General features: G+C 35.6%; 1 protein-coding gene across 3 annotated transcripts in view; it reads left to right on the forward strand.

The window, feature by feature from the left end:
* The window catches only part of Pcnx1 (pecanex 1), a 143,847-nt gene that overhangs the window by 91,683 nt on the left and 28,686 nt on the right, over positions 1-23,478 (forward strand). For all 3 annotated transcript variants that reach the window (XM_090344398.1, XM_090344399.1, XM_090344400.1), the window contains 12 exons: positions 1,070-1,241; positions 2,465-2,575; positions 5,402-5,493; positions 6,685-6,794; positions 8,177-8,282; positions 10,894-10,986; positions 12,410-12,560; positions 14,270-14,411; positions 15,675-15,852; positions 17,656-17,764; positions 18,755-18,884; positions 22,119-22,177. In XM_090344398.1, coding sequence (XP_090200524.1) covers positions 1,070-1,241; positions 2,465-2,575; positions 5,402-5,493; positions 6,685-6,794; positions 8,177-8,282; positions 10,894-10,986; positions 12,410-12,560; positions 14,270-14,411; positions 15,675-15,852; positions 17,656-17,764; positions 18,755-18,884; positions 22,119-22,177 — 1,453 coding nt within the window. The remainder of the gene's footprint in view (positions 1-1,069; positions 1,242-2,464; positions 2,576-5,401; positions 5,494-6,684; positions 6,795-8,176; positions 8,283-10,893; positions 10,987-12,409; positions 12,561-14,269; positions 14,412-15,674; positions 15,853-17,655; positions 17,765-18,754; positions 18,885-22,118; positions 22,178-23,478) is intronic.

A 23,478-nucleotide genomic window follows, 5' to 3' on the forward strand; every position in this document is an offset into this window, starting at 1 on the left:
CAGAAGGGGGCTTTTTTGGGGGTTAGAGATTCCTGTCTTGACGAACCTGTCTGTTTGTCCCCCGGAGAAGGAGGGCTGGGTGCGGGCGGACAGTGGACCCGGGCGTGCTCTCCCTATCCCTCCTGCTGGTTGAGAGGGACCGGGGACGAAGTACCCCGACATGAGTAAGTATGGAAAATAGAATTTTGAAGTAAGGAAACCTATTATTTTGCTTTGGGAATCATAAGGAGCAAGCATAGGAAGTGTAATTCTTGATTCTGGTATTTTAAGTAACAAGGAAAAACTTGTTATCCACTTTGTAACTTTGCACAAACTTTGCTAAGATATCTGCTTAGCATCACTTACATGACATATGATTTGATCTTGGATCTAATACTTTGCCTATTTGATCATAAGACCAAAAGACATTCTTTGAAGTAGCTAAAAAATAAACTCCAGGAATAGTACTGTATGTTAATGCTTTCTTCCTTTCTCCTGCCTTCCCCCCACCTTCTCCTCCCCCTTCCTGGGCCTGGGTACTGTCCCTGAGATTCTTTTGCTCAAGGCTAGCAATCTACCATTTGAGCCACATTTGCTATTTCTGGCTTTTTCTGTTTATGGGGTACTGAGGAAACCCAGGGCTTCATGTATGCTAGGCAAGCACTCTATCACTAAGCTACATTACTAGCTTGCATTCTTATCTGTAGTAATTTTTATCCATATACTAGTATAGTTAGTATTGGGAATAGAAAAGCAAAATAGGTTTTTGTTCCTGAATGATTATTTTTATTATTTATGAGAGAGAGTGTGTGTGTGTGTGTGTGTATATGTGTGTATGTGCGTGCGCACGCATGTGTTTGTGCGCACGCGCGTGAGGATCAGCAAAAAAAATATTAATACCTCTAATTTCAATACAATGTTTATTCAATTTTTCTTTTTTTAAAAAATTTTTCCTACTTGTCTGCAACCATTGGGAACCTACTTTCATGCAGAAATACTTGAATTCTTAGAATACAAGTCTTTAATGGTCTCAGTAGCTAGTTGTGGTTCTTAAAATTAAAGTGACACTTGAAAAATCTGTCATTTGCAGGGTCATAATCGTATCATTGCCTACAGTAGACCAGTTTACTTCTGTTTATGTTGTGGTCTTATTTGGCTCCTGGATTATGGTAGTAGAAACCTTGCTACAATCAAGTTCAGATTATATGGAATAACTTTCACTAATCCACTGGTGTTTGTATCAGCCAGGGATTTAGTTATAGGTAAGTCATCTTCAAAGAATCTCTAATTTGAACTTCTATTTTTTTGTATGCAGTTCACTAATTAATAAATCAACAGATAAAAGTAGTTTTTGTAAGCTTAGCTTGCTGTTTAAAATAATCTGTCTTGGGCTGGGAGTTTGGCCTAGTGGTAAAGTGCTTGCCTAGCATGCACGAAGCCCTGGATCGATTCCTCAGTGCCACATACACAGAAAAGTCCAGAAGGGGTGCTGTGGCTCAAGTGGTAGAATACTAGCCTTGAGAAAGCTCAAGGACAGTGCTCAGGCCCTGAGCTTAAGCCCCAAGACTGGCAAAAAAAAAAAAAGAAAATAAAAAATAAAAAAATAATCTGTTTTTATCTGACAAACTATAATAATAGAAAAGGCTAATAAATAATAAATACTACAGTAATTATTCTGTTCCTACAGAGAATGCAGTGGAAAAGTTTTTTCCTTACATTTTAGGTTTGTAAATATTATGTGAAAATGGTTGAAATGATAATCTGAAAATCAGTGGTTGAAAGATTTTAATACCCAATTAGCTATGATGGGATAATTTAAGAAGTAGGTTAAGCTGGGTGCCATTGGCTCATGGCTACATTGGCGGCTGAGATCTGAAGATCACAATTTGAAGCTCACCCAGCCAGGGTTGTTTGTGAGACTCTTCAATTAACAACCAAAAAGCTACATGTGAAGCTAGGTTCAACCCTGAGTTTAAAAAAAAAAAAAAAGAACCCTCAGGGACAGCATCTAAGCCCCAGGACTGGCACACATACAGACACACACTAGTATGGTTGATCTGGGCTTGGTGGCTTCTGCTAATAATTCTAGCTACTCAGGAGACTGAACTGAGATCAGGAAGACTGTGGCTCAAGACCAGTCTAGGCAAAAAGTTCCCTAGACTTCATCTTGACTAATAATGACCACAGTATGTACTTGCCATCTCAGCTGTGAGGGAATAGTAAATAGGAGGTCTTTACAGTCTGGTTCAGCCAACATATAAAAGCTAGATGGTATCCCAAAAATAACTAAAGCTAAAGGACTGGGGGCATGGCTTGAATGATAGAGTGCCTTCCTATCAGTGTAATATCCTGAGATCAAGCCCTAGTAATGCCTGTCAAAAACCAAATTAACTTAAATTGTTTGAATTTATTTTCACTACTTAGGATCTTTAAATTGACAAAAGACAAAGTACATTTTTTAATATACTTTTTTCCTCTCCTATAGTGTTTACACTCTGTTTCCCAATAGTATTTTTCGTTGGTCTTTTGCCTCAAGTGAATACATTTGTAATGTACCTTTGTGAGCAATTGGATATTCATATCTTTGGTGGTAATGGTGAGTACTTAAATACAGATTGTAGTTTACACGTTATGAGATAAGATAGTTATTAACTTTATGAACACGAAAATACTTTTCTTGCTTTCATGGGGGATTAAGTAATAATGAAAGATGGAAATAATTTCATGTTTTATTGAGAGAAGAATGTGGTGACTAGAGAAAATATTTCCAAAAGAAAGAAATTATTATAACTTCTGTAGCTATAATAATTAGAAATTCTAGTTTATTATTCATACTACATTTACAATGGTCATAAACCTAGACATACACACTAAAACTATCCTTACAGATAACAAGCTGATTTTATGGTTTAACTTTTAAATAAGAACTAAACTGTTGGGGCCAGGGGTTTGTCCTAGTGGTAGAGTGCTTGCCTAGCATGCACGAAGACTCCTGTTCGATTCCTCGGTACCACATACGTAGCAAAAAGCCAGAAGTGGTGCTGTCGCTCAAGTGGTAGAGCCCTAGCCTTGAGAAAAAATCCAGGGACAGTGCTCAGGCCCTTAGCTCAAGCCCAGGACTGGCAAAAAAAGAGAACTAAACTGTTTTGTGTTGCTGCATATCAATCATATCAGCATGTAATGTTTTTCCAACTTTTCACACTGTTTGATTAAAAAAGGCTGAAGTTGACCTAGAAGAACTTACATTTCAGAAAAGGTTTGTTTTTAGTTTTGAACATGGGGGGGAGCTCAGGCAAATACTCAGGTAGTTAAGTATTTTGCTCTGGGAATCATATTCGTGGTGTTTTCCTGTAACCATGAGATTTGAGTAAGTCACATTGATATTATAAGAAGTTAAGGCGTTAAGGTACTAAACACCATGCCTTAGGTCTTTGAATTTACATCTCAGCATTAAGATACCGCACAAAAAGATGACAAAAAATAAGCCACCAAAATAGTTCAAAAGACAGGTCGAAAAGTCACACAGCTCTTTTTATTCTGTAATTGTGTCATTGACTGTCATCTTCCTTTTTGGTTTATTAAGAATATTGACTGATGTTTTAAATTCAGTGTTTCCTTATTTTCTTATTGCAGTGATACATGGGTTGGTCTGCTACATATCTTCATAGATTCTATCTCTATTAGTTCAATTAATATCAGGTAGTTTAGTGATACTTTCCTGCATAAGAAGGTGCATTTTATCTACCAATAAGATCATAGTATTAACAGCAGAAATCTATATTTCTGTTACTTAGTAGAAGCATTGTTTTGACTTCTGTGTAATATCATGGATTTAGAAGTTTCTTGTTTCAAATAATACAATGACTAGTCTAAATTTTTTTTTTTTTTTTTTTTTTTTTTTTTAGCCAGTCCTGGCCCTTGAACTCAGGGACTGAGCACTGTCCTTGGGCTTTCTCAAGGCTAGAGCTCTAATTTTGAGCCATAGCACCACTTCCGGCTTTTTTTTTTCTTATGTTTGTGGTATTGAGGAATTGAACCTGGGTCTTCATGCATGATAGGCAAGCACTCTACCACTAGGCCAAACTTCCGACCCCTAAAACTTTTATATTATTTTTTACTTTTATAAAGTACAATATCTTCATCATCAAAATGTCAGATCAATAAATCAAAAACCTTTAAAATATTTCATGTTAACCTTATTAATTTACATATAAGAAATTACAATAAATTGGTAGTCGTTCACAAATATTCTGATATTTGAGAGAAGAATATTAAATATGTGAGTGAGGAGTGTGGCCTAGTGGTAGAGTTCTTGTCTAGCATACACATTGCCCTGGGTTTGATTCCTTGGTGCCATGTATACAGAAAAAGCTAGAAGTGGTGCTGTGGTTCAAGTGGTAGAGCGCTAGCATTGAGAAAGCTCAAGGATAATGCCCAGGTCCTGAGTTCAAACCCCAGGACTGGCCAAAAAAATAAAAATAGCAAGCTGTGTTTGTCCATCAGCATAGATTCATGTGTGAAAGAGTATTTAGGAACTACTATAGGCTTCATGATACAAACTTGTACACTGTTTTTACTATCTCAAAGACATTTATTGATAGGGGCAGTGGCTCACTCCTGTTAAGCCCAACTATTCAAAAAGTAAGATTAAGATTATAGTTCCTGGCTAGTCTAAGCAAAAAATTCACAAGACTGCCTTCTCAATCAGTTAATGGTCATGGTTGTTCATGACTGTAATCTTCGGTACTAGACAGCATAGATAAGAAAAGTACAAGTCCAAGCCAGTACAACCCCAGGGAAAAACGCAAATGTATCTGAAAAAAAAAAAATAGAAAGTATTGGAGGTGTGACTCAAGTGCTAAGAATGCCTGCCTCACAAACATGAGTCCCTGAATTCAAATCCTAGTACCAAGAAAAGTTGTTTTGTTCTTTTTTTCTGTTGTGTGTATATAAGTGTTCATTACATTCAGGATTAGTATGTTTTGTCTTATAACAAAGATTGAACCTAGCAAATCTTTTCCATATAGAAATCTTATGAACGGCCGGGTGCTGGTAGCTCACATCTGTAATCCTCGCTACTTAGGAGGCTGAGATCTGAGGATTCTGGTTCAAAGCCAGTCCAAGCTAGAAAATCTGTGAAACTCTTATCTCTGGTTAACCACCAGAAAACTGGCTCAAGAAGTAGAGTGTTAACCTTGAGCTGAAGAACTCAGGTCCATTGCCCAGGCCCAAAGTTCAAGTCCCACAACCGAAGGGGGGAAGGTGAGAGGGAATTTTATGAATGTATAAAATGAAGTAATTGAATTTTTAAAAGTCAAATGAGTAAATACGTAAAAATAGTGGATATTTTTAGGCTTATCATGACCTTTAATTTTTAATAAGTGTTTATAGAATACTGACTCCATTTTCCTTTGCTATGTAGCCACTACAAGCCTGCTTGCGGCACTTTACAGTTTTATCTGCAGCATTGTAGCAGTGGCCTTGTTGTATGGATTATGTTATGGAGCTTTAAAGGTGAGCAATAGTTTATAGTATGTTATGTTGTACATGAAAAATTGTCTAGCATTTACTAATGGAAAGCCTTTCTCTGGTTCCTTAGTTTCCTGTAAGTTATGAGTAAGTAGTGTTGCTTTCTGCAACCTGGGATAGCACAATGGGATACCAGAGCCAAAGAAATGAGGAGAAAAACAAAACAAAACAAAGAATAAAACAAGAACATAGAGCAAGTGGGAAACTAGGGACTACTTTCTCTGTGTTTTTTCTCATTTCTTCCCAGATGGTAGAAAGCAGCAAGCAGAATATATTTCCAAGAGTTACTACAAAAGTTTTTAGGAAGTTCTTAGAAATGCCTAGGAATTGGGCTCTACACAGTGTATTTAGTATGATGCCCAAACTTTTGATTTAGACATTACAAAAAAATTTTTTTCTGTGCATTGTAACAATTTCCATTACTATTTTTGAGGCGAAAGAAGGCAAGTTTATTTAAAAAGAAAAAACAAAACACCCCACCATTTGAATTTCCTGCTTCTATCACTTTTTCTTCACAGTGATAAAAATGAAGGATTCAAGGAGTGCCCATCACACAGCAAGTCCACCTGTACTAGGTGTCATGCCAGTGGACCCCATAGGATAGTTATTCCTTGAGTCAGGTTGGCATGGCATGCACACATTTTGTTGCCTTTGGAAACTTATTCTTTGCATATTGTCTTCTGGGAATATATAGTTTGTTCTTTCAGGAAACAGTTACGGAGTGCTTACCTAGTGTTCTGGAAATGTAGTGGCATTATTACATTGGCAAAAGTATCAAGAAAGCAGTACACCAAGTGTAAAAAACTTCGTTTTGCTTATCCTCTATTATTGTTACACTAAATTTACTATACCAACTTACCTATCCTTCAAAAAAACAACATAGTTTACTGTAAATTACTGAAGTTAATTGTACTTAAATTATGATATGACAGATACATATGCATCAGAAGCAAGGTATTCCTCATAAATAAGAGCTTTAATACGAATAGAAACCTGTAGCTTTATACCAAAATAAATCTCATAGCTAGTGTCTAACTCAAAGGAAAGTAATAAATCAAAATTTATTTGGAATAGAATACAGTTTATAATTTGGCTAATTTTTACTTAAATTTAGTAACTAAAATATTCGCATGAAAATAAATTATAAGCTTATTGTTCTATTTATGTTTTCAACAGGATTCATGGGATGGCCAACATATTCCAGTACTTTTCTCTATTTTTTGTGGTTTGTTAGTGGCAATATCCTATCACCTTAGCCGACAAAGCAGTGATCCATCTGTACTTTTGTAAGTAAAATCTTTTTTTTTTTTTTTTCTTCAGTGGGGAGAGGTAGGTACTATTGGGGCTTGAACTCAGGGCCTGGACATTGTTTTTGCTAGTCTACTACTCTACCAATTGAGACACAACTCCACTTCCGGCTTTTTTGGTGGTTAATTAGAGCTAAGTGTTTCACAGACATTCCTGACCTGGCTGAATTTGAACTGATCCTCAAAACTGAATCCCCTGAGCAGCTGGGATTACAAGTGGGAGCCACTGGCGCCCAGTAAATCATTTGTTTGTATTTAAAAATGTTAATAAGTTAACATTTATTTCAAATAGCTTCTGAGACTTCTATCCAAGGTTTTATTGTCATAATCTATAATCTGTATTCAAAATATATTAGCATTTTGTCATGAGAAATAGATAAGGATGTTTCTATTTTTTTCTCTCAAGTATCAGAACTATTTTTAATAAAAATATTTTCACTGTATGCTTATTTTGTATTTTTATTATTTTATTCATTTTATTAGTAGTATTATTTCATTATTATCTTTTAAAAATTATTTCCTAATGATTAAATATACTTAGGTCACTATCCCAAGTTTTGCCATTTAAAATGACTGCTTTAAAAGTTATAGATGTATTTTTTTAAAATATTTTATACATGATGTTTGCCAGATAGAAAGTGCCTTAATTCACATACATTGATACCCTTTCACATGTCTTGGTACCCATTACCCTCCCCCCCACCCCCTCCCACCCGTTTTGGTTTTCCCCCCTTCCCTCAAATTTCAAATAACCAGATACAAATTCAATATATCAGATAACAAAGTGAGATACTGTAACAATATGAGATACCCAAGGGACAGCAAAGGAGATGAGAGATAACATAGTACATAAAGGACAACAATCATTTGTTATATGGCTTTTGTTTCAATATCCTGGAGGTCCTTTCAATTAGCTTCATATTATATGGCCTTATGTACTATGTATCAAGATTTTGCTCTATTGCAGATCTCTGCTAGTTTCTACTGATTATGACAAATGAGGGAAACCATTGAGCCTAAGTTCCTTTGAGTCTGGCTTACTTCACTTAATATGATTTTTTCTAAGTCTTTCCATTTCCTAACAAATGGGTCAATGTCGTTCTTTCTGACAGCAGCATAGAATTCCATTGTGTACAAATACCACAACTTGTTGATCCATTCATCAACTGAGGGACATCTAGGTTGGTTCCATATCTTTGCTATGGTGAATAGTGCTGCAATGAACATTGTTGTGCTAGTGGATTTAGTATGCCCTTGTTTCTGGATGGTTGGGTAAATGCCAAGTAGTGGAATTGCTGGGTCATAGGGGAGTTAGATGTATTTTTATTAATAACTTCCTTTTGACTTTTAAAATTTTACAGTTCTCTGGTACAATCTAAGATTTTTCCAAAAACAGAAGAGAAAAATCCAGAAGACCCTCTGTCTGAAGTAAAAGACCCATTACCAGAAAAACTTAGAAATTCTGTTGTAAGTCTTAGCTTTTTAAATCACTTTACATAAATTAAATTTTAGACGTTTAATGATATTACATTGAGAAATGTTTAGTTCTGTCAAATAGGATAAAGCATTATTGATTGCCTTTATTCTGGATTTTCGTTGAATATCCTTATTCACCTAAAAAATCCAGACGATTCTAGAATTCAAAACTTTGTGTGCTAGCATGATATCACAATGGGATATTCAATATGTCACATCACATGATTGATCACAGTCAAAACACAAGAGTAGGGCTGGGAGTTTGGCCTAGTGGTAGAGTGCTTGCCTAGCATGCACAAAACCTGAGTTCGATTCCTTGGTACCACATATGCTGGAGGTGGTGCTGTGAGCTCTAGCCTTGAGAAAGCCTAAGGACAGTGGTCAGGTTCTGAGTTCAAGCTCCAGGACTAGCAAAAAAAAAAAAAAAAGAAAGAAAAAAACACAAGAGTACTAAAAATATTGTACAAACTTCCTTTCAAGCTATGTCTCTAAGATGTACATGAAACATAAATGTAGTGTGCTTTTAGACTTCTATTTCCAACATATCTCATGTTTATGTCTATATTCCAAAATCTGTAAGACCTAAAGTCGGACACTTCTGGTCCTAAGCATTTTGCCTGAGTTAGTCAGCCTGTATAAGAAAATGTTTATTCCTCATAGTTACTAGTACAATATGTCAGACATCGTCAGGTCTTGTGAAATTACATAATTTCATTGTTCATAGCGTTTTTTTTATCCTTTTCAGATTAGAATAGGTTCTGAAAGAATAGCAGTCCTTGTTTATCTTCTATTTCATATTCCATGGACTGTTACTCATAGTCTGTTACAATCTGAAAAATTCTGGATATAAATAATCTCTAAGTTTTCAGTTACAGAACATCCTGAATTGTATGATACCTTTATCATCCCACCCAAGATTATTAAGTATCTCTGTCCAGTATATCAGTGCTATGTAACACTATCCATCCATTATTCAGTTAGCCATCATGAGTATCAGTCTAGTAATGAGGTTTGGTACCATCTGTGGTTTCCTGTACCCTGTAAGGGTATTGGAACATTTTACCTGTGGATAAGGGGTGACTTCTATATTAATGTAAATTGTACTGAGAAAAAATTCTTTTAAGTGCTTTATTTTTCAGAGGTAATTTGAAATATACTTAAGTAATGGGAGTAATTCTTTTTTAATTCCTAATTTAGTGACATAATCATGCCTTGTTCTTTCAGTAATTATTTAAAAATAAATTATGTATATCATACTTGTTTTCCTGAACAAAACATGAAATATTTCTCAGCTTCATTTTAAATTAGTTCCATTTGTAAAAAGAAAAACTGAATTTGCCAGGTAAATTGGACATATTTCCTTTCATGAACTATTCACTTTTTTTTTTTTTTAAGCCAGAGTTTTGTTGTGTTGCTCAGGCCATTCTTGAACTTACCAACCTTCTGTCTCAGTCTTCCATGTACTGAATTCATAGTGTGTACCATCATACCTGGCTTTAGTCATATATTCTTTAGAAAACTTGTGATACAGAACTAACTAAAGATATAATTGAGGCAATTTTTTATGACTTGGTTTCCATGTCAGCTAAGGATATTTCATGTTTAACACAGTATTATGTTATGAATGTAGCATATAAAACATAAACCTTATAGTTTCATAACCAGTGTTGTATCAAGCAATTTCTAGTTTTTACTAGAGATTGAGTATTCCATTTCTGAAAATTCAAAATTGGAAATGTTCCAGAATTTACATTCAAAAATTCCAGATTTGGGAGCATTTTGATTTCAGATTTTCCTTTTAACAATCCTCCACTGGTGGTAAAATCTATGTAAATATTCCAAAGTCTGAAAAACTCTAACATCTGTAATAGTTCTGGTTCTAAGAAAGTTACTCATTCTGTATAAACACTGAAAGAATCCAAATCTTGTAAGTAAAATGAGACATGATGCTTTAAAGACTGGGTTTTATTGAAAAAAATATATATGGCTGACTCAAATATGTGTGCCCTATAAAATATGTGGTAACTTTAAAATTTCATGAACATTTTGTCCAGGTAAAAGAAAATTTTAAGCCAGGTGCTGGTGGCTTATGCTTGTGATCCTAGATACTCAGGAGGCTGAGATCTGAAAATCCCAGTTCAAAGCTAGCCTGGGCACGAAAGTCTGTGAGAGTCTTACCTCCAGTTAGCCACCAGAAACCTGAAGGGGCAGTGTGGCTCAAAGTGGTAGAGTGCTAGCCTTGAGCTGAATAGCTCAGGGATGGAGCCCAGGCCCAGAGTTCAGCCCCACAACCAAGAGCAACAACAACAAAAAGGGAAAATCAAAAAGGGAAAATTTTATAAACCTATGGGGAAAAAAGGTCTTAGAGACTTTATTGTGTTGTGTGGACAATGTGAATAACTAGTTAATACCTTAATCAAGTATAAGGAAATTAAGAAAATAGAGATTTATTATAGCTAGTTATTTTCTGAAAGAAATATTTAGAAATGCTAGAATATCAAAGAAAAATTTCTTATGCTTTGCCTAATTACCAGTAAAATATATAAATTAACATACAGATTATAACACATGAAATTATGACTCTTTTACTTTTGTCCCACAGAGTCAGCGTCTACAGTCTGACCTAGTAGTATGTATTGTAATTGGTGTGCTATATTTTGCTATTCATGTGAGCACAGTATTCACAGTATTACAGGTAAAAATTGTCATTTTATTCTTTTATTTGGGAGGAAATACTTTACACTTATTTCTGATTTGATTATGTTTGTCCATAGCATAGAAATATATGACTGCTTGTTTGATTGAAACAGGAACTCACTATGTAAAACCCAGGCTGATTAGAACTTGTTGTGTAACTCAGATTGGCTTGAATTTGTAATTCTCTTGGTTTCTTCATCCTGAGTACTGTAATTCTAGCAGATCTGCACCATTACCCTAGTCTTTACTTAGTTTTAGTAACAAAGTTTACTTTCTCATGGCTTCTTTGAGTCATAGATCTGGGAGTGTAAAACGAATGAGTCTACACTTGGATGTTTTATGTTGTTGTATTCTTCTAACATTCATTGTTTTCCTTGGTTTCTTGCTGACTATTGGTTGTTGACCTCAGTTCTTTTCCATGTGTTTTTTTTTTTTTTCCTGTACGCTGTTTTTGTTTTTTGGCCAGTCCTGATGTATAAACTTTGTGCTGGGCACTGTCCTTGAGCTTTCTCAAGGCTGACACTCTACCACTTGAGCCACAGCACCACTTCTGGATTTTTCTGTGTATGTGGTACCATCAAACCCAGGGCTTCATGTATGCTAGACAAACACTCTATCACTAGGCCATACTCCCAGCCCATGCTGAGTGTTTTAATGAAATGGTATCTAGTTTACCAGAGCACATTGTGGTTCTAGAGAGAGAAAGCCAAGACAGGTGTGTTCTGTTGTGGTGCAATACTTAAGATGACATTTCCACTACTTCTGTTTTCTTTTGGTTGCATAGACCAACCCTGATAATATACAGAGCACAGGAAGGGAATATACACTGGCACCCAGAGGCAGGGATTCATCCTATGCATATAATGTGTATCATTTTCTCCTATTCCTGTACATCTGGAAAATTAGAATCTTACCTAAATCAGGTTTTGAGTCTAAGTGAAGCACATGCATTGTTTCTTAAGTGTAGGTTCTCAGAGGTAGTTCTTGCCATCTGTGACCTGCATAATTACCACATTTAATGCTCTTATTCTTTTGGCTACGTCCTTGTTGTTCTATGGTGTCCTTTTCCTTCAGTGTTCTAAGAAATTTGCACATTGTCCTGGCCTTTGTATTTCTGAGAAAGTCATGATTTCACTATCGGTTTGAAAGATACTTCACTGGGTATAAAATTGTAATAGATGTTTCAATGTTTAATGTTTCTGTTTTTATATTACTAGTCCTGAATACATTTCAGATATCCATACTTTCATAGGTGATTGAATCAGTAAATACTATGCATATGGAAACGTTCAAATATATTAGGCAGTAAAATGGTCTTTTCTATTCTCCGTTATCAAATGAAAAATCAAGCCAATAAATCTGAAGTTCTGCAGTGAATCTTACAGTCACCTCTCATTTTCTCACCTTTGTTTTTCTTCTAGCCTGCACTCAAGTATGTGTTGTATGCATTGGTTGGTTTCGTGGGTTTTATAACCCACTATGTGCTTCCTCAAGTTAGGAAACAGCTACCATGGCACTGTTTCTCTCATCCTCTGCTGAAAACAGCAGAGTATAATCAGTATGAAGTTCGAAGTAAGTATTTCATTAACAGTCTTGAATATTACTTTTTTTTTCTCTTCACTGTGCTGGTAGGTGACAGAGTTAAGTATCATTAAGTAACCTTTTGATTTACTATTCATTTTTTTTTTTGGCCAGTCCTGGGGCTGGAACTCAGGGCCTGAGCACTGTCCTTGGACTTTCTCAAGGCTAGAGCTCTACCACTTGAGCCTCAGCACCACTTTTGGCTTTTTGCTATGTTTGTGGTACCAAGGAATGGAACCCGGGCCTTCGTGCATGCTAGGCAAGCATTCTACCACTAGGCCAGACTTCCTGCCTTGACTTACTTTCCTTATTGTTAGATTCGAAACTATTAATGAATGAAACCTCTTTCAGGTTACTGTGTTTTCAGCTGATACAAAACTGTCAGTGCAACAAAATCGCTACAAAATCAATTTTCCACAGAATAAAGTTACTTGTTCCTTCTCTGTTGTTTTTCACAGATTTCATTGCTGAATCCTGTGTATGACTAATTCTAGCTAATTCCTTCCTTCATCTTTCCCTTGCCATGTAACAGCAATCTAGCACTCTTAAAAACCTCTATTTAAGTGGGCTGGGAGTTTGGCCTAGTAGTAGAATGCTTGCCTAGCATGCACAAAGACCTGGGTTCGATTCCTTGATACCACATACATAGAAAAAAGCCAGAAATGGTGCTGAAGCTCAAGTGGTAGAGCTCTAGCCTTGAGAAAGTCCAAGGACAGTGCTTAGGCCCTGAGCTCAAGCCCACGACCAGCAAAAACAAACAAACAAAAAACTCCTCTATTTAAAATGTTTTAAATTGAAGGCATAGGGAATAAAGATCTTTGTTCCATTCCAACAGAGACACCATGTCCTGCTAGTATAAAAGGAATTGATAAAATAAAAAGACGTTAAAGGCATTTTCTAGTTGCTTTGGGATGAAGTATAAAATGATTCAAAAGAAATAGACCACCAGTCCATTTTACAAACTTCCTCCTTGTCACTCTCATTCTTGACTTTTCTTTCCTGTGTAATAAATAAAATGAGATTTTAGGGATTAAAGGTTAGGCTAGGGATGCAGCTCAGCGGCAGTGTGTTTCCTGAGCACATGCAGGCCTGTCAGTTAAATTGTCAGTCCTGTTAAAAAATAATTACATTTAAAGTGAAATTCATCTAAATGTAAGTCATACCTAAGAAGAAGTTTTCTGTTCAGACTTTATAGAAAGTTGACAGTTAATTAGAATAGTGGCTTTTGGAGAATAGTTACCTTTTGGAGGAGGTGATACTAGAGATTGCTAGTCAGGTGCTCTACTATTGAAGCCTTGTCTCCAGCTCCTTTTAAGTTGGTTACTTTCAAGTACAGTTCTGCTTTATGCATGGGCTAGCTTGCACTTTGATTCTCCTACCCTGGATCACTGAGGATGACTGGCCTTTATCACTGTGGCCACCCATTCTGCTTCTCTTATAGTTCAAAGCTGCAGGATAATAGGTATCTTCCAGTATGCCCAGCATTTGGTAGAGATGGAGTCTCAAGAACAACTTTTTGCCAGGCTGGCCTCACATTAGGATCTCTCATTCTCTACCACCAGGTAGCATAGTTAGGATTACAGTGTTGAGCCAGTGCATTCCTTTTTTCAGTTTTTACTGATAAACGTAAGATTTTTCCATTCTTGTCACATTACTTCATGTATTAGATAACATGCCTTCTTCTTGACTTGCCTTGTTAGATGCAGCCACTATGATGTGGTTTGAAAAACTTCATGTATGGCTTCTTTTTGTGGAAAAGAATGTCATCTATCCACTGATTGTTCTCAATGAACTTAGCAGCAGCGCAGAAACAATTGCCAGTCCAAAGAAACTAGATACAGAGTAAGTACAAGAGTCCTCTAGTCTTAAGTTGTTGCACTATAAACAATTATTAGAGTGATGTCTTACCACCATTAAAACCAGGTCTGAAGTTTTGAATAAGTACTGGATAGGCACTGTCTCTTTGGTTTATGCACTAAAATTTTTTTTTGCTAAAAATTTGTTTTTGGCTTCCATTTTTTGAGCATCAGGTTTTTTTCTTGGCATATTTGCTACTCTAAAAATTTCATTTATCAGAGGACCTAATTGAATAAAGTTGATTTTTAATGTGTGTTTGCTGGTTTCATAAGTGGCTAATTTTGTACACTTTGTAAACTGTGCTATGTAAATGGTCAGTCGCCTATGTGATTATCATAGTGTTACCTTCGAATGTGCTACATTTTGTGGTGCAGTGTTAATGTAATGTTAGTATAATGTTTTTTGTTGAAAATGCAATTAAGGTTAAAGTCATAGAAATATGTGACACTAGGGAACCAGATATGAGAATTACAGTTGATTAGTTTTAAACATGCTTATTATATAAATACATAAATACCTGTATATACATACAATATTAAAAGATAATATTGAATGGATATTGTAGTACACACCTATAATTCCTGCTGTGTGAGAACTAGAATTCTAGGTGTGGTTTGAGGTCAGCCTAGGTAAAAAAAAAAATTCATGAGACCCTATTTCAAGAAATAAGCCCAGATATGAAAGCATGGACTTGGGATCCCAGGTATGTAAGAAGCCCTAGGTAGAAGGATCACAGTCTGAGCCCAACCCCAGGCAAAAACAGGGGACCCTACCCTAAAAATAACTAAAAGAAAAAAAGGACAATGTTTTATGCAAGTGATAGAGCACCTCCCTGCCAAATGCTAGGTCCTGAGTTGGAACCCCATTACTGGGGGGGTGGGGGAAGAATAGTATACTACTCAGACCCTTTCAGGATATGATTTGTTTAGCTATGTAAGTCTTATTTAGTTTATGTGCTTAATTTTTTGAGAGTCTCACTTTGTAGCCCAGGCTGGCTGGCTTGGTTGGAACTTACTGTGTAATACCCTAAACTGTCCCAAAACTTTCCATTCTCTTGGCTCAGCCTCCTCAGTGCTGGGATTATAGACATGTGCCACCTTGCACATGATTCTTATGAAATATTTGTAGTATTTTAAATTGTGTGTGTTTGTGTAAATTTAGTAGGTAAGTGATGATTTTTCTAAATTGGCAGATGTGGCAGTGTTTTCAGCCATGAGTTGATGTGTTTTACTTTGTTTCTTGTTGTAGGTTAGGTGCTTTAATGATCACCATTGCTGGCTTGAAGTTGCTACGATCCTCTTTTAGCAGCCCTACATATCAGTATGTCACAGTCATCTTCACTGTGCTCTTTTTCAAATTTGACTATGAAGCCTTTTCAGAAACCATGCTGTTGGATCTCTTCTTCATGTCTATACTGTTCAACAAGGTAATTTATCACTGAAGGGAATTTTGTTGCAGAAACTGCCTCCTTAGGTAGTACTATGTTTAGTGAGGATTAAACTAATAGTTCTTTTGAGTTTTTATAAGTATATTTTAAAATAAGATCTTTCAAAAATGGATATGATTTTGAATGATTTTGGAGACATGAGTTATAGTGGATACTGGTGGTTCTTGTGCAAAATTAATCCTACCTACTTAGGAAGCTGAGATCTAGAGGATTGAGGTTCAAAGCCCTTAACTGCCCTGGCATTTAAGTCAGTGAGATCCCATCACCAAAATAGCTAGCAAAAGCCAGATCATTTCGTAGGTATAAAAATGTTACTATCTGGAAGTAGTGATGTGGCTCAAGGGGTAGGGCAGTAGCTTTGACCTGAAGAGCTCAGGGACAGTGTCTAGGCCCAGAGTTCAAGTCCCAACCGACAAAAAAAAAATGTTACTACCAGCCACCTATTCCAGTAATCACCCTGACAATAAAATATAACTATGTACCCACTACCTGATGAATGTAACTGTAACCCCTCTATAGATGACCCTAACAATAAAAAAAAGAAAAGTAAACCTCAAAAAAGAATGTTGAAAGTAAAGAAAAAATTATAAACAATAGTTGTATTACAATTATCATTGGCCATTTACATAGGAATTCTACGTATGTACTAGGAATCTGTTCAAAACCTCACCATACGCATTTCAATATTATTTAACTTTAGATCTTCTGCTTTTGAATATGCCTTAAATATTAAAACATGAATGTTGTATATGTCCTAAGATTATCTTTGCATGTGAGCCAGTGTAAGGTCCAGTTCTCAAAACTAGTCAAAGAATCTTGAGAGGGGGCCAAAAAGAGGTCTTATTAGTTTGGTGGCATGACTAATCTTTTAAAATACCTTAGGTAAGCTGGGCTCAAGCCTGTAATCCTAGCTACTCAGGAGACTGAGAGCTGAGCACTTTGTTTCTAAGATAGCTTGGTTGGGAAACCAGAAGTAGAGATGAGGCTTAAAGTGGTAGAGCACTAGCCTTGAACACAAAAGCTCAGCAACAGTGCCTAGGCTTAGTTCAAGCCCCATAACAGACAAAAAGAATTACACTAACTCTTTTTAAATTATTATTATTTTAATTTCATTGCCCAGGTAATGTACAGAGAGGTTATAGTTACATTTGTCAGGTAGTGGGTGCATTACTTTTTGAGCACTGATACCCTGTGCCATGTGTTTCTCCCATTTTCCCTTCACCCACTCCTTCCTAATCATCTTGTTTTTCCCTTTCCTTTCAAATAAACATATATACTATATGCCAGCTACCAAAGTCAGCTACAGTAACAACATGAGATAAGCCACAGGGGAAAAAAAGAGAAAAGAAATAACTTCACATAGTACGTTGAGAAGAACTATTGTTTTTAATATTATATTTGAGGCATTCTTAGTTTCCAGAGCATTTCCATTTGAGGAAAATATGTCCTAAAATAAAAGTATACATTTCTTAAGCTTTACAGACATCTAGATTCTTTTTATTCAAGGACAATGATTTTGTTACTTCCTAACTATTTCACTTGTAGTAGTAATAATATGGCTGGGCACTGTAGAGCAAACAGCTTTTCAACACGTGAAACATGAAGGAAGGATCTCTAAAAATAAGTACAATGTTTTGGTAATTGGTAAATTTTATCCTATTATGCAAATATTTTCTATTTCAATGTCATTTCCCAGTTAGGAAGCAAGTATGTTTTGTAAGTCTTTCACATTCATACCTATTAATTTTTTTTTTACTGATGATCTTTCTTTTCCTCTTGCAGCTTTGGGAACTCCTTTATAAGTTGCAGTTTGTGTACACCTACATCGCTCCATGGCAGATTACATGGGGCTCTGCTTTCCATGCTTTTGCTCAGCCCTTTGCAGTGCCCCGTATCCTTCTAAATAAAATTCTTGGTGAGGATGTCAGCTTACAGGCAAACCTTCCCTAGTCTTAGACTATAGAGTCCTGTATAATCAGTATCAAAAGCTCAAAATATTTTCAATATACAACTACCCTGATTTAGATATTTAACTTGTATATATTAATAAAGAATATTTGTGATCATCTACATAATGGGAACTATATTAAGACTTTATAATTAAGAAATGATAGCTAAAATTTTCATATTTTAAAAATTAATGTGAATATTACTAAAGTCAAGAATTTTTAATGCATACATATGAAATATTTTAAAATAACTGAATAAATGTTCTTTTGGTAATGATTGTAATTTTAAAAAGAATTTTTTTTTTGGCAGGAGTCAAAAGTGTTATTTTTCAAAAGCATTTTCTAGGCTTGAAGCTAGTGGCTCATGCCTATAATCCTAGCTACTCTGGAGGCTGAGATCTGAGGATCATGGTTCTCCAATTAACCACCAGAAAACCAGGATTGGCGCTGTGGTTCAACGTGGTAGAATGGTAGCCTTGAGCTGAAGAGCTCAGGGACAACTCCCAGGCCCAGAGTTCAAGGCCCAAATGGACAAAACAAAAACAAGTATTATCTAATTAACAGTAAATACTAGTAAATTCAGTGATGTGAAATACAGATGCTAGGTATCTGCAAATTTTAGTCAGAGCCTTCTAGAAAATTAAACTGAAGCATCATTTCCTAAGCTTAACATATGAACTTTTACCAAGTACATATTTGAATATATATATTTGGTTCTTCTCAACATGTCAAACCAATTTGTGTATTTCTTTCTGTTTGTAGGTCCTTATGCTATCCAGTAGCATTCTTTTCTGTATTCTTTGGGATTCCCCTTTCTCTAACTGCTATAAATTTAAATGTGTTTAGAGCCACATTCCCCCCACCTCCCCACCCCCGTCTTTTGTTTTTTGGCATGTATCGAACATTAAGTTCCTTAACCAGTTTTTCCTTAGATTCAGCCATGTTGTTTATCCAGGCTGCTGTATCAGCCTTCTTCTCCACCCCATTAAACCCCTTCCTGGGAAGTGCAATATTCATCACTTCGTATGTTAGACCTGTGAAATTCTGGGAGAGAGACTATAAGTGAGTAAAGTAAAATTCTTGAAACAACAACCTTTGTCTTTTTTTATAAGGAATATCTATTGACAACATTACAAGATGCTATTTATTGTTCCTAATTTGTTATGTTAGAATATTTATTTTTGTTAAAAATTTGTATTGTTATAATTTAATTTTTTTTATAAAGGAAGAGTTTAGGGAAAATTACTCTTTATTGTCTTTTTTTCAGCTCAAAATTTAAAGTTTTTTTTTCAGTGATAATTCTTAGAATTAGGCCACATTAATAATGTGGTGAATCTGTGTTGTACAATTTTTTATGGCTGTTAGTTGTAGAATTGTTACATCGTTTTCTCAGATACAGCTTGTTACCTCTACAGTGCTACAGCTGAACTTTTCTGTTACTTTTTATTTTCACACACAAAAAAGTATTCTATGATTATTTTTATGCACATAATATTTTCTCTGTGTAGGCTTAATTCCTTAGGCTATTTAATGTAATGCTTATTGTATGTAATCTGAGAGAAATTAGAGTTATGTATGGTGCATAAACATTTTAAACACATTTAAATATGCATTAATGTATTGATTTAAAAAAGATGTATGCTCGTTCTGCTGATCATCTTCATGACTGTGAGCTATCTTTCTATGTCACCACACACTGACTATTTTTCTTGGGAAAAATTATAGATTTTAGCTAGGAGCCAGTGCCTGTATTCCTAGCTACTTAGGAGGGTGAAATCTAAGGAGGGCCGTTCTAAGCCAGCCCGGGCAGGAAAGTCTGTGAGACTAATTAATATCCAATAAACAACCCCCCCAAAACTGGAAGTAGAGCTATGATCCAAGTGTTAGAATGCTAGCTGTGAGCAAAAGAAGCTCAGGGACATTTCCTGGGCCCTGAGTTCAAGCAGCATGACTGTCACCAAAAAAAGAGAATTATATATATAATATGTTTTATGTTTTTCAGTTTTGAAAAGTTTCAGCTTTGAAATAGTGAAGTAACTCATGAGTTTAAAATTTTTACTTTAGCTAGAACCATAACACAGTGTTTCAATATAATTTCAGAATTATTTATATATCCTGTGTTCTGGGCCAGCTTCTTGCCCAAAGAAAAGTTCTGTTACTATAGTTCTTAAATGTTTTGGTCTCAGAATCTCTTTACACACTTAAGGTAGAAAATTTATAGCATTTTTTCAATAATTTTTATCAGTACTTACTGTGGTAGAAGGAAAAACTAAAAATATTTCAAATGTTGTTTTTTGAATAATATATCCATTGCACTTGTGATTCCAGTATTAAGGAGGTTGTTGCAGGAGGCTGGGGAGTCAGTCAGCCTGGGCCATTTAGAATAAAGGAAAACAGTTCACTATGTCAACTGCATGTTAACATAAATCACATTTTAAAATAGTGAAAAGAATGACATTGTATATAGCTTTTTTTGTGTGTTTTTGTGTGTTTATTTTTTTTGTTTTTGTTTTCGCCAGTCCTGGGCCTTGAATGCAGGGCTTGGGCACTGTCCTTGGACATTTTGCTCAAGGCTAGTGCTCTGCCACTTGAGCCACAGTACTACTTCTGGGATTTTTCTGTGTATGTAGTACTGAGGAATCAAACCTAGGGCTAGGGCTTTGTGCATGTTAGGCAAGGACTCTACCAGTAGGCTATGCTCCCAGCCTGTTTTACAGTGTTTTTTTTTGTTTGTTTTGTTTTGTTTTTGCCAGTCCTGGGCCCAGGGCCTGAGCACTGAGCTCTACCACTTGAGCCTCAGCACCACTTCCAGATTTTTTTTTTTAATGTATGTGATACTGAGGAATCAAACCCGTGTCTTCCTGCATGCTAGGCAAGCACTCTACCACTAGGCCAAACTCCCAGCCCCTGTTTTGCAGTTTTTTAAGTTTTACTCTCTAGCTAGTTAAAAGGTAGATGAAATCGGTATTCATTCTTTTTGACATGTTGTTTTGCTTAGAATATAATTAAATTGAAAAAAAAGAAGCATTTTAATGGATTTTTGTAACAATGATAGATACTCTTCAGTAAAACTGAACAAATGATAGTTTCTTTAAAGCTATCTGTAATGTAGAATCTCTGTAAATACTTGGAATTTTATTATGCACACTCCACATACTGTCAATGGATCTTTTATATAAGGGTAATTTTGGAGCATTATTTATTGATAATTTGAAAAACACTGGTTTACTGAGTAGCATAGATCTTCCAAATGTTGACATTTCATTACACAGTAATGACATGTCTGTAAAGAAAAGTGACTAACCAACCACTGGGAAGCTATGAGTTCTGTATGGCTATCAATTTTGCCCAAATTCTAATTTTTGCTTGAAAGCTGTAATTTTATCCTTGTCTGCAGATATTGCCACTTGTTTTCCTTGAAATGATGAATCTTTTTTTAGAAATGTCTGTTGAGTATGAAAAATTTTATTCTTCAATAGCTATTTGATCAAAATGGTGTTCAACAAAGAAAAGCCACCAGTTGAGCTTATAGTTTAAATGATTGCTCAAATGTTTTCCCTTGAGACAAACATGTTTTTAGAATCCAGCAGAATGCAGTGTTTTCTCATTTTGCCATATTTTTATATGACATCAAACAGTACTGTACTAAGAAGTTGAGATGGAAGAGAACTTCTTCATCAGAAGCATTGTAACATGTAACAAATTGTTTACTCTGTGAAATAGTGAAAGGTAGGACTATTTGAGGCCAGTGTCTTGATTTGTGCTCAAGCCACCCACATTCTTTCCCACTGTTGGCTTTTGCACCATCATAGCAGTTGTCAACACAGTGAAAAGAGCATATGTCAGTGAGGTGATATTATGTAGGAAATTTTGATCTGAAAAACTCCTTGAATGGATCTTTGATCTATGGACCACATTCAAGGAATGTTACATCAGGAAATGTAACTTCCCATTGTAAACAATGTTTCATGTTCAGCGAATAGCTTAGTTTTTAATATCTGCATTTTGTGATGCTGGTCCATCTTTATTATTTTGCACAGCATGTTCATAGGTGTATTTCAATATATTATGCAATGAAATAAGAAGACTATTAATCTTTGTGAAGGTGGAGAGGGGAAGATTTTTAAAAAGCTTTATAAAAGTAGGTTACTAAAGGAGTTTAGCATCATACTAATTGTTGACTTTACCTAGAAACTTTCTAAAGTGATAAGACATATTTTATGTATATCCTATGGTTTTTTTTCTCAGTTTTTAAAGTGTGACATTACTAAAAATATTTTATCTTTTCTTTTTCAGCACAAAACGAGTAGACCATTCAAATACCAGATTGGCTTCCCAGCTTGATAGAAATCCAGGTAATAACTCTGTTTGTGAGTAAATCAGTAACTCTAAGGATTTGATTTCTTTGTACATATGTCTGTATACATATTTACTTTAACTCCCAATTTGTTGGAAGTCCTCTACAACTTCTCAAAGGACTTTTTTTTTTGTTTGTTTGTTTGTTTATGGAATTTTGAGATTGGGACCAAAACAAGGCCAGTCTATGTGGCCCAGGCTGGCCTAAAACAGCCCTTATTTCAGCCTTCCAGATGCTGGGATTATAGGTTTAAATAGTCATTAAACACACACACAAGACAACTCAATGTCCTTTGCTTTATTTTTTATATTACCAAAGTAAATGAATTAGACTATATCCTCGTCTATGTCCTCATCTTTTATCAAATTCATTAAAAAATTTAGATAAGAATTAAAAATCCTACTCAGGGTCAGGAATTTGGCCTAGTGGTAGAGTGCTTGCCTAGCATGTATGAAGACCACAGTTCGATTCCTCGGTATCATATACACAGAAAAAGGTAAAGGTGGTGTTGTGGTTCAAGTGGTAGAGCTCTAGTTTTGAGAAAGTCCAAGGACAGTGCTCAGGCCCTGAGTTCAAGCCCAGGACTGGCAAAAAAAAAATAAAATCCTACTCAAAGATGGATACTACAAAGGTGAAGAAGTAGAAAGCAGTTAAAGTAAAGCTGTAAGGGACAGGAGTATGGGAGGAAAAGCAGTTTGATTCCTATATGTTTCATTAGTATATTTTCTTCCACATTTGCCCGATGTTTAGGTAAATATTCATTTCATTTTATTTAATTGATTATATACAGAGGTATTATCTGGAATAGTTAAATAGACAGCTAACATATAGCTTCATTGGTAGCACTTCGGAGGGTGTCATTATCTGACATAGTTTGTTATTTAGGAAATACCATTTTATCAGTCCACACAACAGTATTTAGATAATTCTCTCTGAATCTTGCGGCACAGCTATAATAAATCAGCCAGAAATTGAGGGTATTGATTTACCTCCCCTTTCCTACCTGACTTGGGGCTTGAATTTAGAGCCTGGTCACTATGAGATTTTTTGCTCAAGGCTTGTGCTCTATCACTTGAGCCACCACTCTATTTTTTTTGGCAGGGGGTGCTGGTTGTGGTTAATTGGAGATAAGAGTCTGGCAGATTTTCCTGCCCATGCTGGCTCCAAATAGCAATTTTCGTATTTCAGCGAAGCCTGAGTAGCTAGGATGACAAGTCTGTGAGCCACTGATGCCTTGATGCCTGACTAATTTCCCTTTTGAAAGAAATGTTTTTCCCAAATAGAATTGTTTCCTTTGGT

This window comes from Megascapheus bottae, chromosome 14 (genome assembly GCF_031878675.1).
Source record: "Megascapheus bottae isolate mThoBot1 chromosome 14, mThoBot2.hap1, whole genome shotgun sequence".
NCBI classification, from domain to species: Eukaryota; Metazoa; Chordata; class Mammalia; order Rodentia; family Geomyidae; genus Megascapheus; species Megascapheus bottae.